The sequence below is a fragment of the Melanerpes formicivorus genome, unplaced genomic scaffold (genome assembly GCF_026170545.1).
Source record: "Melanerpes formicivorus ecotype bairdi unplaced genomic scaffold, bMelFor1.0.p_v2 SCAF_16, whole genome shotgun sequence".
Classification (NCBI taxonomy): Eukaryota; Metazoa; Chordata; class Aves; order Piciformes; family Picidae; genus Melanerpes; species Melanerpes formicivorus.
In genome coordinates this window covers 7,745,992-7,759,010 of record NW_027142368.1, presented here as the reverse complement: position 1 = coordinate 7,759,010, position 13,019 = coordinate 7,745,992, and the positions used below count along the sequence as shown (strand labels likewise).

The 13,019-nt window shown below is 40.6% G+C and overlaps 1 protein-coding gene across 1 annotated transcript in view; it reads right to left on the bottom strand.

Moving 5' to 3' along the window:
* GALNT18 (polypeptide N-acetylgalactosaminyltransferase 18) overlaps positions 1–6,842 on the bottom strand; it is a 173,780-nt gene extending 166,938 nt beyond the window's left edge. The window contains exons 1-2 of the mRNA XM_068147981.1: positions 6,579–6,842; positions 6,155–6,420 (exon numbers count right to left, since the gene is read on the bottom strand). Coding sequence (XP_068004082.1) covers positions 6,155–6,389 — 235 coding nt within the window. The 5' untranslated portion in view covers positions 6,390–6,420; positions 6,579–6,842. The remainder of the gene's footprint in view (positions 1–6,154; positions 6,421–6,578) is intronic.
* Between the last annotated feature and the right edge of the window lie 6,177 nt (positions 6,843–13,019).

Sequence of the window (13,019 nt, the reverse complement as noted above, 5' to 3'; positions counted from 1 at the left end):
GCACACAGAATTAAACTGTTTCTGTGGCTTGTCACAGGCAAGTGAACAACATTAAGTAGAGGTAGGCAACTATTTCAAACTTTTATCCCTAGAGACAATGGAGAAACCACATAGCCCATGCTAGGCTCGTTGATAGACAAGTGTTTGTAGGCTCTTTTTATGATAAAAGAGATCCAGATTCTATACTACTGGATACAGATTACTAGACTCTTTCATAAACACTCAGTTCATTTAAGGGAGATACTTTGAACTGCTAAAACAGATACTGCCATGAGAGAGCATGACACTGGGCCCAAGCTCTCATAAATGACACACAATTCCCAACAGCTATGCAGAGATCTTACTTCATGTTTCTTTTCATAGGCATTTTTCTGTATTTTGGACATGTAGCTAAAGTCATCCATTAGTACTAAATTGAGCATAACAGCCTTGCAGAAAGTCTAAAGACAGAAGTTTGAATCACCAGCTGCAGGGTGCTTGTGTCAACCTGAGCATCATTTTCCAAAGTGACACCTAGCCAGGATGAATGAAGCACTGAGCTGAGTACAGAACCTTAAGCAGAACAGCTTTCTTCATCTCTGCACAGCCCATAAATCATCTATCTGCTCAAAGATTATAGTATGCAATCCTCATTTTCCACTGAGGCTGTGTCATTATGCAGAGATAACAAATGTCAACAAAACCAAACTTTTTCAGAGAGAAAAGCAAAATACTTCAAGTTAGCAATAAGAGAACTTGTAGAGGGCACAAAAGTCCCATTTTTCAGCCTTGGCTCCTGATTCACACTTTAATCTTTCATTGAAGACTTTCATGTGAACTACAGAAACTGTCTAGATTGAAGGAAATAAAATTCAGGTCAACTCCCTTCCTAAAACAACCAGTCCTCAGTTTTGGTCATTGTGTCCTAACCATAGTTAAATACATCCTCAGTGAAATAACCACCAAAGAACAACAAAATTAGAACAGATCTAAAGATATTGAAAATACAAAAAAGTTAACAACAACAACAACAATAATAATAAATTATGAAGTTGTAGTCAACCAACATCATTAAGTCTTCAGTAGAGAGACCTTGAAATGCTTGCACCTCCAGCAATGCTTGAAATTCACAGCAATTTATGTCTTCTAGCTGAAATCACTCTATTAAGGTTTTCATTAGGGCACCATTCCTAAGCATGGAAGAACATGAAAGTTAAATTCAAATTAATCTGCACTGACATGAAGCAATCTAGAATTACTTGAGAAGTCACAGCATAAAGAGAAAAAATAATGGAATTAATCCTGCATGTCTTACATATCCAAGTAGTTCCTTCTCTTGCAGTTAGTTACACTAGGACAGCAACTCTGCTTGTACAGACTGTGAATATAGGGCCCTCTGCAGTGGAGCAAGAGCTGTGTTCCCAGGGCTACTGTCTACTGCTGATTTGTTTCTCAGTAGAATAAATACACTGCAGCAAGTGATAAACATGTCTAATTGCTTTTGAAGTTCAGGGAAGGAAATAAGCTGGGAGGATTTAACAATTAATTATTCCCTAAAGTAAAGTACCACAAGAGTAACAGACATGGTACAATGGTCTTGTGAATCCTAGTGAGCCTGATGTTGTGGAACTCAGCTACCTAGCCAGGCTGAAAAGGATAGCTACCACAAACTAGAGATTTATATACTACATTCTTCCTCATGTTTGAGATAAAGAAATAAATAAAAGGTAGATATTAAATATGGAATTTACCTACCCAAACCTTTAGATGGTTAAAATGAAGATTCTGGGATGACTTGGTTCCCAAGTCATGGTTCCCAGTTACATGACTATGTAATTTCTGAAGGCAAATTATTCCACCCTAACACCTGTCCAAGACACAGGGAATGAATCATACACTGGAGATGTCTCCCTCCCTCAAGTGATTGCAAGGAGTGATTAGATATTCATCTATAAGGCCAGGAAATGTTAGCTGAAGTAAACACACAAAGCTAAATATTCTAAGCAGCAGGTTGAGAGAGAACACATCGCCCTCTCTTACAAATTTTCCCAATGAGCAGGGAGGGCAAGGAAGTAAGTTCATTTCACAGACTTCATAATCCTCCTTTTTTTTTTTGTAAATAATGCTGGAATGTGAACATCATCTGATTAGAACTAGGACAGTTGAGAAAATACTAAAATGACATTGCATAATAAAACAAGCAGGACAGTATACAAGGTGTTTTAAGTTATATCAGCTTAAACATAGCATAGCTTTTAAAGAATAAGGTTCAACTCATGACCTAGGGCAGTCTAAAGACAACAAAGAAAGCAATGAACTGTTCTCTTCTTGCTAGTGTTTTTCCTCTTATCATTGTTACAAAGTAAACATCTGATGAAAGCAGCCTGCTTGTTGATATGATCTTCCAACTGCACAAGTAACTTCGACAGTTATTTAGAGACAGAGCAAATGCAAGATGCATTATTAAGATGAACAACATGTAGTAATCTGTTTGAAGAACTATTGTATTGATTTTACTAAAATGAGAGGGTTTGGGGTTTTTTATTGAACCAGTACACAGTGTTTTCAAATAAAAATGAGGAAAACTGATTTCAAATCCTGCATTGGAATCACAGATACTTAATTTAATGTCCCATTCACTAACTTCTGGTAGCATAGCTGAATAGTACTAGATTATACATGTACCACACATCTTCATTAGACATGAAAAAGGACTGCATTTTGCATAAACCTATCCATACAGTCTTTTTCCTCAGTTTTTTTCACACATGCAAAAAAAAAAATATACATCACCTTGTTTGTAAACTCTAAAGGAAATAGAAACTGAAAGTTTTTCTCTGCGTGTAGCTGGCCAGCATAAAAGATATGCCTTTTACTAAAGATTTTGGGAGGGCCAGGGAGAGAAATCTTTTTAGTACTTGCCAAGTAGTAGAAAGAAGTCAGTAACATTACAGTCAGTGACATGCTACCATAGAAAAGCATAGAGGTCATTGTAAAAAGGTAACACGATTTGACCAAACCCATCTTGTAAACCCAGACAAGAATTCGTGATTCCATGCTCAAGCTCAAGGTTTGGCATCATGTTTCCACTCCACAGAACAATTTTCCATGGTCTCTATTGCCCAACTAGCATGCAATGCCTCCAGCCCTGTCCTACACTGCCCATCACAGAAGTTAGTATATAGATGCACAACTCTTGTATAGCACACCCGTAGGGTACCTGACATAAATTAGCACAGTGAGAAAAGATGGAAACAGAAAAGTACCATACAGGCAGAGCAGACACACATGCTCTTATTCCATTTCCAGCATGCACATGGGTGTAAGATATGCAGTACAACAGGTCTATACTTCTTCATTCAAACTTTCCCATGCTTGGCCAATACTGGCACTAATATTTCCCTTTCTGTACTGTTCTTTCAGAACACAAAGCATGCATGCTCTCATTATCTCTAAACTTCTCTTATCTGGAAAGCTCTTTTCAGTCTGATACTTTTCTTGACATCAATATGACATTAAAACAAAACAAAACAGAAAACTAAAACAGTGTTTTACATGAAAGCACCTCCTATTCCTTCTCATTTCCAGTACACTTGATAAAATAGATTGCAATTTACACGCTAAAGGAACTCCCAAATGGCATCTAATTAAACAATTCAATCAGAAAACAAAGTAAAATGAAAAATACAGCAGTTAAAGCTCTCTGGTACTTGCAGGGCAACCTATGGAATGCAATTCTATTACCCATGCTAATTTCATGCCTGTTCAGCACTGCAGGACATCTGAGCTATTGACACCTCTCGCCAATCTAAAAAAAACAAGGTAAATGGTTCAAGGAAAAGTTCAATATCGAACCAGAAATAACCCTTATAACCTCATCCAGAACCATTATGGAAGCTGATTTACCAAATTTATGGTAATGAATGACAAAATTTCTCAAAGCTGACCTTCCAGCTCATCACAGATTCAGTCAAGTTCAGAGTATTCTTTCCAATGACTTCAGAGTTTTGTACCATGACCCAGAATTCACAGCGTCTCATAATGCTAAGCAAACCCTAATTAAAATAACACTTTATTCTGCAATCTCTGCCACAGAAATTACTCACAAACCTCAGTTACTATGTCTTGGAAAGTAAAAGCACAGAAAATTTACTTAGGGATAATGACCTGTGATTTTTATTTATCTTAAAGAGTAAGTGGTTTCAATAAGGTACCTCCCAAATATATTTTAGTACTTATTACCAAACTGTTCACTTGATTATTTTTAGAAGACTGTCTTCAACTTTCAAACAAGTATTAAGGAAAATATCTTCTCATTTCATTTATGCATAGTCACAGAAAGTTTGTGTTCTAATCCACACCACACTCTCCTCTGATTTAAGTCTACCTTTCTCTATTAATCTGAGGAGAGTCACTGATCAAAGGAACAGGCTGATAAGGATATTATTTTCCTTGAAAAGAACTAAAAGTATTTGAGCTTCACACCACCAAAGCTGAAGGAGTTATGCTCCAACCTCGTATGACAAGTCATTAAATTTCATGTATCTTACTCTTAACAGTGCCTTTTGAAAAATATGCATGCTTCATACAAGCTTCTGCAGTGCACTCCACTGGCAGGCAGACAAGAATATACTTCCTTTTAAAAATCCATTTCAGAGCTCAAGAAAAACTTAAGGACTGCCTGAGAAAATTTAAAACTTGCAGAAGCTGCTCTAGCTCATCTTCCCCGCCCCCCAGAAAAAGTAATATTTTACTAATTTACCCAAGATGACAGACTAGCTGAGAAATTAAGGCACTTACACACTGAAAGGTGATGCATCACATTTGAAAAATAATATTCATGTAAATCACAGCAAAGAGGCTGAGCTTTAGTAGTGCTGCAAACTTACAAGTATTGACAAGCAGGGAAAGCCAAATTCACACAGAACTGGCCGCCCTGCCTGCTTCACCTTTCTTCATATTCCCCGACCAGTTGGTCAAACCTGCCTGGAAGTGAGCAAGATTCCTTACACTGGTGATAGGTAACCTTTACCAGACTGTTTGCTCTTCCTTTTTGGATTTAGGATAGATCAGGATTGGGATTTGAGCAGAAGCTATGCAGAGGCAGAGAAAAACAGTCCCTCTCGATTCTGTAAGAGCTCTCACCTACCCCTACTCTCAGCCTCCTCACTATCCAATACACTTAAGCAGACTAGGGGGAAGATTGTACGATGCCATGCAGAAGATGCAAATATAAAGGAAGACACTAAAGATGACCCAGCAAAGCCAAGTCGTGCAAAATCTAAAACTCACAGGAAATAATCCTATTTTCCCACTGCTTGCCCAATTCGACGCTTCTCCCAGAGCTCACATTAAAAAGGGGTCACATTAAAAAGGCATTACACAAATGAGAAACTGCCCCAGTTATAATCCCAAGAGGCTCCCAACACTACAGCAGCACCAAGGGAAAATCTTGAGAACACCCGGGCAAGCACAGACTCTCGGCATGGATTAGAAGGGTCAGGTTTATAGGGAGAGAACAAAAATCCCCCTCGCAGCAACCCATTTTGGAGAACAAAAATGACAAACACAACACAATAACGATACCAGCAAGATGGGAAGAGGCTCCGGTGCCCTTCGCACAGAGCCCTCCCCGCGGACCCCCTACTTCAGCAACAGAGAGGCAGGCAAGGAGCGAAGCTCAGTTTTATTGTAGCACCAGGCCGAGCCCAGCCCGCCAGGGGCTTCCGCCGCTGCCCAGCGTCCGAGCTGAGCCTCCTCAGAGACCCTCGCCGCCCGGCTCGCCCCGGCACCATGTCCCCAGCCGCGCTGCCACGCACCGCCGCCCACAGCGCTCCCTCCGCGGGCTAGAGGCGCTCCCTCCGCGGGCTAGAGGCGACTTCCCGCCGCTGGCGGCCCCGGCAGGAGGGAGGGGAGCGGGGCAGGTCCCCCCCTCGCGTCGCCCGCCTCCGCTGCTCCTCTAGCCAAGAACCGGGCGGGGAGCGCCGGGGACTCCCACACGCACCGCAGCTTCCGCGCAGCCCCCGGCTCTTTGAGGCTGAGGAACGGCTCTCCCCGATCCCGACAGGAATGTCACACGCACAGCAAACAAACGCGGCGGGAGGGGATGGAGACTGCACACGGCAAACGGCGGGGTGGGGAGGAGAGGAAAAGCAAGCGGGGGATAAGGTGGTACCTTGGATGTGCTGCTTGATGACATTTTCCAAATGGTCCAGCCTTTCTATAATCCTTAAAGTGTCCCCTTTGTCTTCCTCTAACTTTTTTTCTGAGATCGGCTCCTGCACTTTCACATAAACACTGGCAATGTAGTTGGTGACCCAGCCCACGTACAGCAGACAGACGATGTTAGTCATTCCACTCAAAATCACGCAAGTGGACACTAAAGTTTTGGTTTTCCTGGTGCACACCATCCTGAGATCCCTCCATATAGCTCCAAAAATCCTGTGATCCAGAAAACAACAATAAACTGCGATGAAAATGAATCCTTTCCCCCCTTTCCCCGAATCGGAGACGCCACTCAGAAGTCAGTAAATTTCCATGCAAAAAGTTCTCCAATCCACAGAATAATTTAAAAAAAAAATAAAAAAATTGTCGCCTACCTAGAAGGAGAGGTGGGGGTTGAGAGGGCTGGTAATTAGAATCCTGGATTGTAGTACATTAAAATTGCTGAAACTTTGCGACAGCAGTGCCACCAGCAATGTGCCGCCTGCCAGCCCGCCGCTCTCAGGCACCGGCTCCCGCCACGGACATCAAGGGCGCGAGCAGCCAAGTGCCCAAGAGTGGCAAACTTTGTTCCCTCAGCCGCCGCTTCCCATCGCAACCGGCCACAGCTCCCGAGTCAGACCTTGGGAGCAGCTTGCCGGAGAGTGGGACTTGCTCGACCGCGGATTGACAGCCCTCTGCTCCAATGAAGAGCTTGCTCCGGCGCGGAGGTTGCTGCCATCACCGTATGGCCGAAGGGGACCCGCGCGGGGCGGGGTTACCGCGGAGGCCCACCTGCTCCTCGCGCACACACACGGCGCTGGGCCCCTCCGTGCTGCCCGCCGGCGGGAGGCGGGGACGGCGCCCTCCCTACTGTTCCTATAGCTGGCTGCGAAGGATTCCCAGACCAGCTAGGAAGAAACATCAGCCAGTTGGCGTTTGCTGCTAGGTGCACGCTCTGCTGCTCGGCTGTAGCGCGCAGCCGGTATCATTAGGGCACACGCTCACACACAGTCTCCATTTGCCTGAAGGAGTGGAACCAGAGACGTGCCTTTGGCTCTTCGACTGTCGGTTCCACAGCTCCAGATACGCAGCGACCACCCACTATTATAGCATGTTTAGCTTTTAGCCTGTTTTCATGCCCCCTCCCCGAGGAGGTTGTATTGTTAACCGCTAATTGTTGCTGGCATCCACACCAGCAAGCACCAGTACTCACCTACCGCCTCCCCTACTTCGACAGAAACACCCTCTATCAGAGCAAACCCTGTCCCAGAATTAGTCTCGGGGACCCAGTTTAATTCAGGATATCTATGCCGCTTTCCTGTCCTCACCTTAGATTTCACATACGCTTCTGGAAACACTAAAAAGACAAATTCCTCTCTATATGAAATAGTACTGTTTTGAGAGAAGGCACACAACAGACAAATCTCTTCCACTCCTATTAGACAGGGACTTTCATACTAAACAAGATAATTTTCTTTTGAGAGTTTCAAAGCAGAACTGTGACATTAGCATGACCAGTAGTAGGCATAAAGAGACATCTGATAATTATCATACTAAAATAATTTTAAGTACTTACTGTGCAGTGAAAGCAGGAAGTAACAAATGCTGTGGATCATACTGTAGTGTGTAGCCCCTCGCCACAACTGATCATCACACTAGGGTTATCCTATGTCAGGAAACACAACAGGTACCAGGACTTACTACTGTGAAGCACACACGTGTGAGCATTCAAACCTACAATTATCTTGAATGTACATTTCAATATCCTAATAGAAGTAAAAGTCATGATTTGTCTTAGGGCCTGGTGTTGGTATTTTTAAGGTAATTACAAGCAAGATTCAAGAGAAGGCAGGCAGCTGTCCTGCCAAAAAGCACAACTTCTTCCCATCAGTTGGTAGTCTCATAGAAATAGTAACAACTAGAACAGTAACAACACGCACAACCCGGCTCAAACAAAAGCTGCAGCAGACCCTGCCAATGAAGCTCAAAAAACTGCTGCTTCAGTCTTCTGAGCCTCTCTAAAAATGAACTGACATTGTGGCCAGTGGTACCGAAAGAGGCTAGCCCAGAAGATCCTCTTTGGAAATCAGAAATAAAACACAAGGCATTTGGATGGGAAAGAGAGAAGACATTTAAAGGGAAAGGGGAAAAAAAAAAAAAAAAAAAGAAGTAATTATTAGTAATACAGGAATGTTTGCTAGACAAACCTGTCAATGAACAATCTCAAACTTTACAAAAGAAAAAATATCAACAGAATTTACTGGTGCAGCTCCCTCACATAAGTCAATTATCCCACTTGGTCTGCAATGAACATTTGTCTACAGCATCATTTATTTCCCTATTTCCTGTCTTTGTACTTCATTGTTACAGATTCACACCTGGTAGTGACTGACAGCAGTAAGTGCATACCGCTGGAGACTTTAATAATAGTGTTATCTAGATTACTTTCATCTTTGTAAACTCTGCCTGCAGCCACAAAATACAAACTCTTCAGCCCTGGCAGTTTAGGCAGAATCTGAGACTTAGCCTTGGACTTCTCAAGTTACAGCAAAACATATCTGAAATCAATCCAGACAAGGGACAAGTAACAAATATTATTAAGTCATATTTTACATGCAAGTTTATAAAATATTAATTAGCATTTTGTTTTATAAACAAATACGAACAGTATGTGTTACTAACAACTGTCACCATATCCATAAGTGACATAAAGGTTTGAAAAGTGATGGTTAATGTGTCTCACAGGCCTAATGGGTTGCTTACAGCAGCACATAACTGATTAACCTTTTATTACAGTAACTATTAATAGTTTATTAGCCCATTACTCCCAACAGTTTTCTGATCATATTTAAAATATAATTTCATTTAGAACTACAATCTCCTATTATCAAAGCTGAACTCCTCAATACCAGAACAGCAGTTCCCTGTCTTCTCATCTGAGCCTTGATTTTACTGAAGCTAGTGTTGAAACTGACTTTACAGCAATACTTCTAGATGCTTTTATACATTAAAAACACCCTTGTTTTCATGTCTCTGGCATTAATATTATGGAGTGGTCTCTTTAGATATCTTCTTTTATGACTTTATACAAAGTTGGAGGTATCCAAATGTATGTCCTTTGTCTTTTTGACTTATTGCTTATTATTACAATCCAGCAAGACCCCTACATGCAGCATATCATTCAAATACATAAGCAGTCCACTTTTATAATTTAATTGGAACAAAAACAAGAACAGGAGCAATAGGAGAAAATAAATGCTGCCAACTTCATATTAGTCAGGGAGAAAATTTAGACTTCTAACATTTAAAATATAGGGGAGCAGAAGCTCTATGAAATTTTTTCTCTAAAATCACAGTGGTGTTTTTTTTAAGTTCTACTTCAGGTGTTTAAGCTTGAGGCAGTACAATTTTCTGCACAGGTCATTAAACTAGGTGTCTGATTTTGTCCTTGTCTTGATGATGATCTGCTATGTCATGCTATGCAAATTATTTCACTTCTGTTTCACTGTAGATAATGGAAACAGTAATTTCTATTTTTTATGTATCACAAGATTCCGTATGGATTGCCCCCAACTGCACTCCTGTAATAAGACACCATTTCAACTAGTGCTAAGGAAATATTATCCTCACAACCTAGTGCATATGGCTGCCAATTGCCTTGCATTATAGTGTTCTGTGAGGAGGTAATTCAATTAGTATTTCTCAACTATCATTACAGTTCAGGGAAGGAAAATGGTAGAAAGAAAGATGCATTTAAGAACATTTTTATTGGTGCATTTTGATATGGGCTAAAACATTTTTAGTAGCAAGAGGGTATTTGAAGAAAGCAGTAGCTAAACACCAGCATCAACAGTGTCTACATCCCATTTTACATTAGCAAGTTTCTTACAGCTTGTTAGAAGTCAGTGGAAAAACCTAAAATTTTAACATTGTTTTAATTGCATTCTGTTCAGATTCTTAGCTAAAATCCTGTAGGCTTGTGGAGATATAATCTTCATTATTATCTAATCTGAGTAGACTTCTATTATTCCTTCCCTCTCACCCACAGTGATCACATCTTTTGTTTGGAGATATGATAGAAAATTCCAGAGGCACTCAGGAAGTAGCTTTCTGTATTTTGAGGGTAAACGTCACGATCTTTGGTATCTGCTGCCTCTAATCATCTCTCTCATTAAATTTAAACCAATCTCAAAACTTGTTAATAACTCATAAAAAGACATACACTGGTATTGTAGCGATGCCTTCACATATTCTGGAGCTGGGTTTCAAAGTAAGGGATTTGTCATATAGATGTTGTAGAACAATGTAAAAATTGGAGGGGAGGAAAACAGGAAGCAAAACTGAATGGATGAAAAATAAGCAAAAACTAAAACCTGCTTTTTCATTGTTATGCTGGGATACATTATCAGGATCTTACTCTTCTGGCATTTTCTCTCTTCCCTGCTATTCTTCCTCTCTCCCCTGCTATTCTTCCTCTCTCCCCTGCTATTCTTCCTCTCTCCCTAGCCTTTTTTGGGTCCATATCTGCTCTCTTTCTTTTACTCCCTGTCATCTTTCCCATCCCTCATTTAAAAATAACCACTGTTAAGTTTACACTAGTTCTGTTACACATCACCCTTTGTGACATTTTTATGAATCATCAGTTCATTTAGGTTACGTGGGATGCCTTATTTTTCACTGCTTGGCAAAGACTGCTCCAAGCATCAGCTACAGTGAAATTCAGCCTGTATCACCATACTGCAATCTCCAGAGTAGAGGTAATGTGTGCCCAATTCACAGACATTCCATGGCATTGGGATAAGTAACACCCATGAAGCATCCTTTCAGAATGTTTCACCTAGCACTGAAAGGAAGAAAGGAAACAGTACAGGAGATAGGGAAATGAGACAAGAGTGTGTACTATTTTAAGCTGAAAACAGAACTGGATCTTGTCTTCTGGATTAAGATCTTACTGCACATGAAGCAGTAAGAAAACACCTCATGCAAAGGGAACAGAACAGAGCTAGAAGGAACATGAAAATATGTAATGGAAACCGGTGTACAAAAGCAACATGCAAATGACAGGGGCACATGGTGCATGTTCTCTTCACCATCATCAGATTCATGCCTTGTAAGACATTTGCCGTTCCCCTTATATAGCTGCTACAAAATTTATGTCTGCATTTTTTGTTTCCAGATGGCATTTTCCATTCTCAGTGTTTGCTAGGCTTATCTTATCTATTTGTCCTTCCAAAATGTTTTTCTATTCAAAACATCAAAAATCACTTTATATTTTAATTGATCTCTGCTATGCTGTTTTACCAGTTATTTTTATGCACTGGTGTGATTTATTTTTTCTGGCAGCATTACACTGCACTATTTATTTGGTGCAAAACTCTCAGTTTATCTATCTCAAGTGAATCACATGTGACCAGCCATTCACCAGTTTAAGTAAAAGATGCAACATATGGTCCTTTGCAAGTGGCATGTCTGCAGTCACTCTGAGAGAACCATTATGTTCTGTTCTTTTCAAAGCTGTCATACGTCCACCACCCAATGACAACCCTGTCCCTAAGCAACTTCAAGTATCTTCATTTCTGGGTGTTAAACATTTGAAACACATTTCCAGAGACTGCAGCCCACTTGTCTCTGAATCTTTTTATATTCAAAGGAAAAATTAGTAAAACTGAAATAATTTGTGATATCTAAGAATCCTGAGTTTCTTAACCCATTTCTTAGTGCTGTTGTTCCTGCCTTTAACAGTACAAATCATTGCACTATGTCAACTGAAAACTGATGCAGCTGAATATATCCTATTTCCAATATTGTTTAGCTATGAACATTTAGGGACAAGAATAGTCTTTTTCCCAGGCTTTACCTGGTGAAAATTCAACACATTTAATGACTTAAAGGCTTCCTGTTTTGGAGGCTGCAACCAAGCAATTGCTTACACTAGCCCTGTAAGCACTTAAAAATTCACAAATTAATCCCTCTTTTAACCTGTACTTCTTCATATTCCAAAGAAGTGTGAACAATCACTTTGCAGTCACCTTTTCATCTGTGATTGTTTAGGCCTATCATATTCCTTAGATAGCTCTTGGCCAGTCTAAGTCTCAGATATGCAGATATGTCTCCTCACATGACAGGAACTCTATACTTCAATTACTTCTTGGCCTTTTCTACCTTTTTGGTGTGTTTTTGGGGTTTGGTTGGGGTTTTTTTGAGATGGGATGACGTGGTTGCCCAGAGTGATGTACATGCTATCTTGTTCTCATCTCCTTATTTTATAATTCCTAACACTGTTAACTTTCTCAATTGTCACCAAGCCTCAAATTAACCTCAGTAAAAAGTCACAAATATCTCCCCAGCTAGATAAATGTAAAGCCCAGTATTAAAGTAGATGCAGTTTTATAGGTCTGAGTGTAGGCTACCTCATATTTTGCTGTTTCATGAACTTACCATTCATGTTCACAGCTTCTCCAACCTTTTGCAGTTACCTTCAGAAATTACTGCAGTGAATATGGTATCCTCACTATTTACATGCCTCTATGATTATGTCTATGCATGCTGAGCAACACAGATCACAGCCTCCTCGACTCATAACTGTCTTCTTTTTGGAAACTAATAATTTCTTCCTATTCTTTGTTCTTTCTGTCTTAATCAGTGTTTAATACTTGAATGGAGCTTCTCCTTATGCACAATAGGAATGAAGAGCCTTTGGAGAACAAACTCCTTGGACTTTGCAAACCAAGTACCATCAACTGTATCACCTATGTTATCTGTCCCCTGACGTCTCAGAAAAACGTAGCAAATAGGTGGAAACTTACTTCCTTCAATAGCTCATTAGAGAACTATTC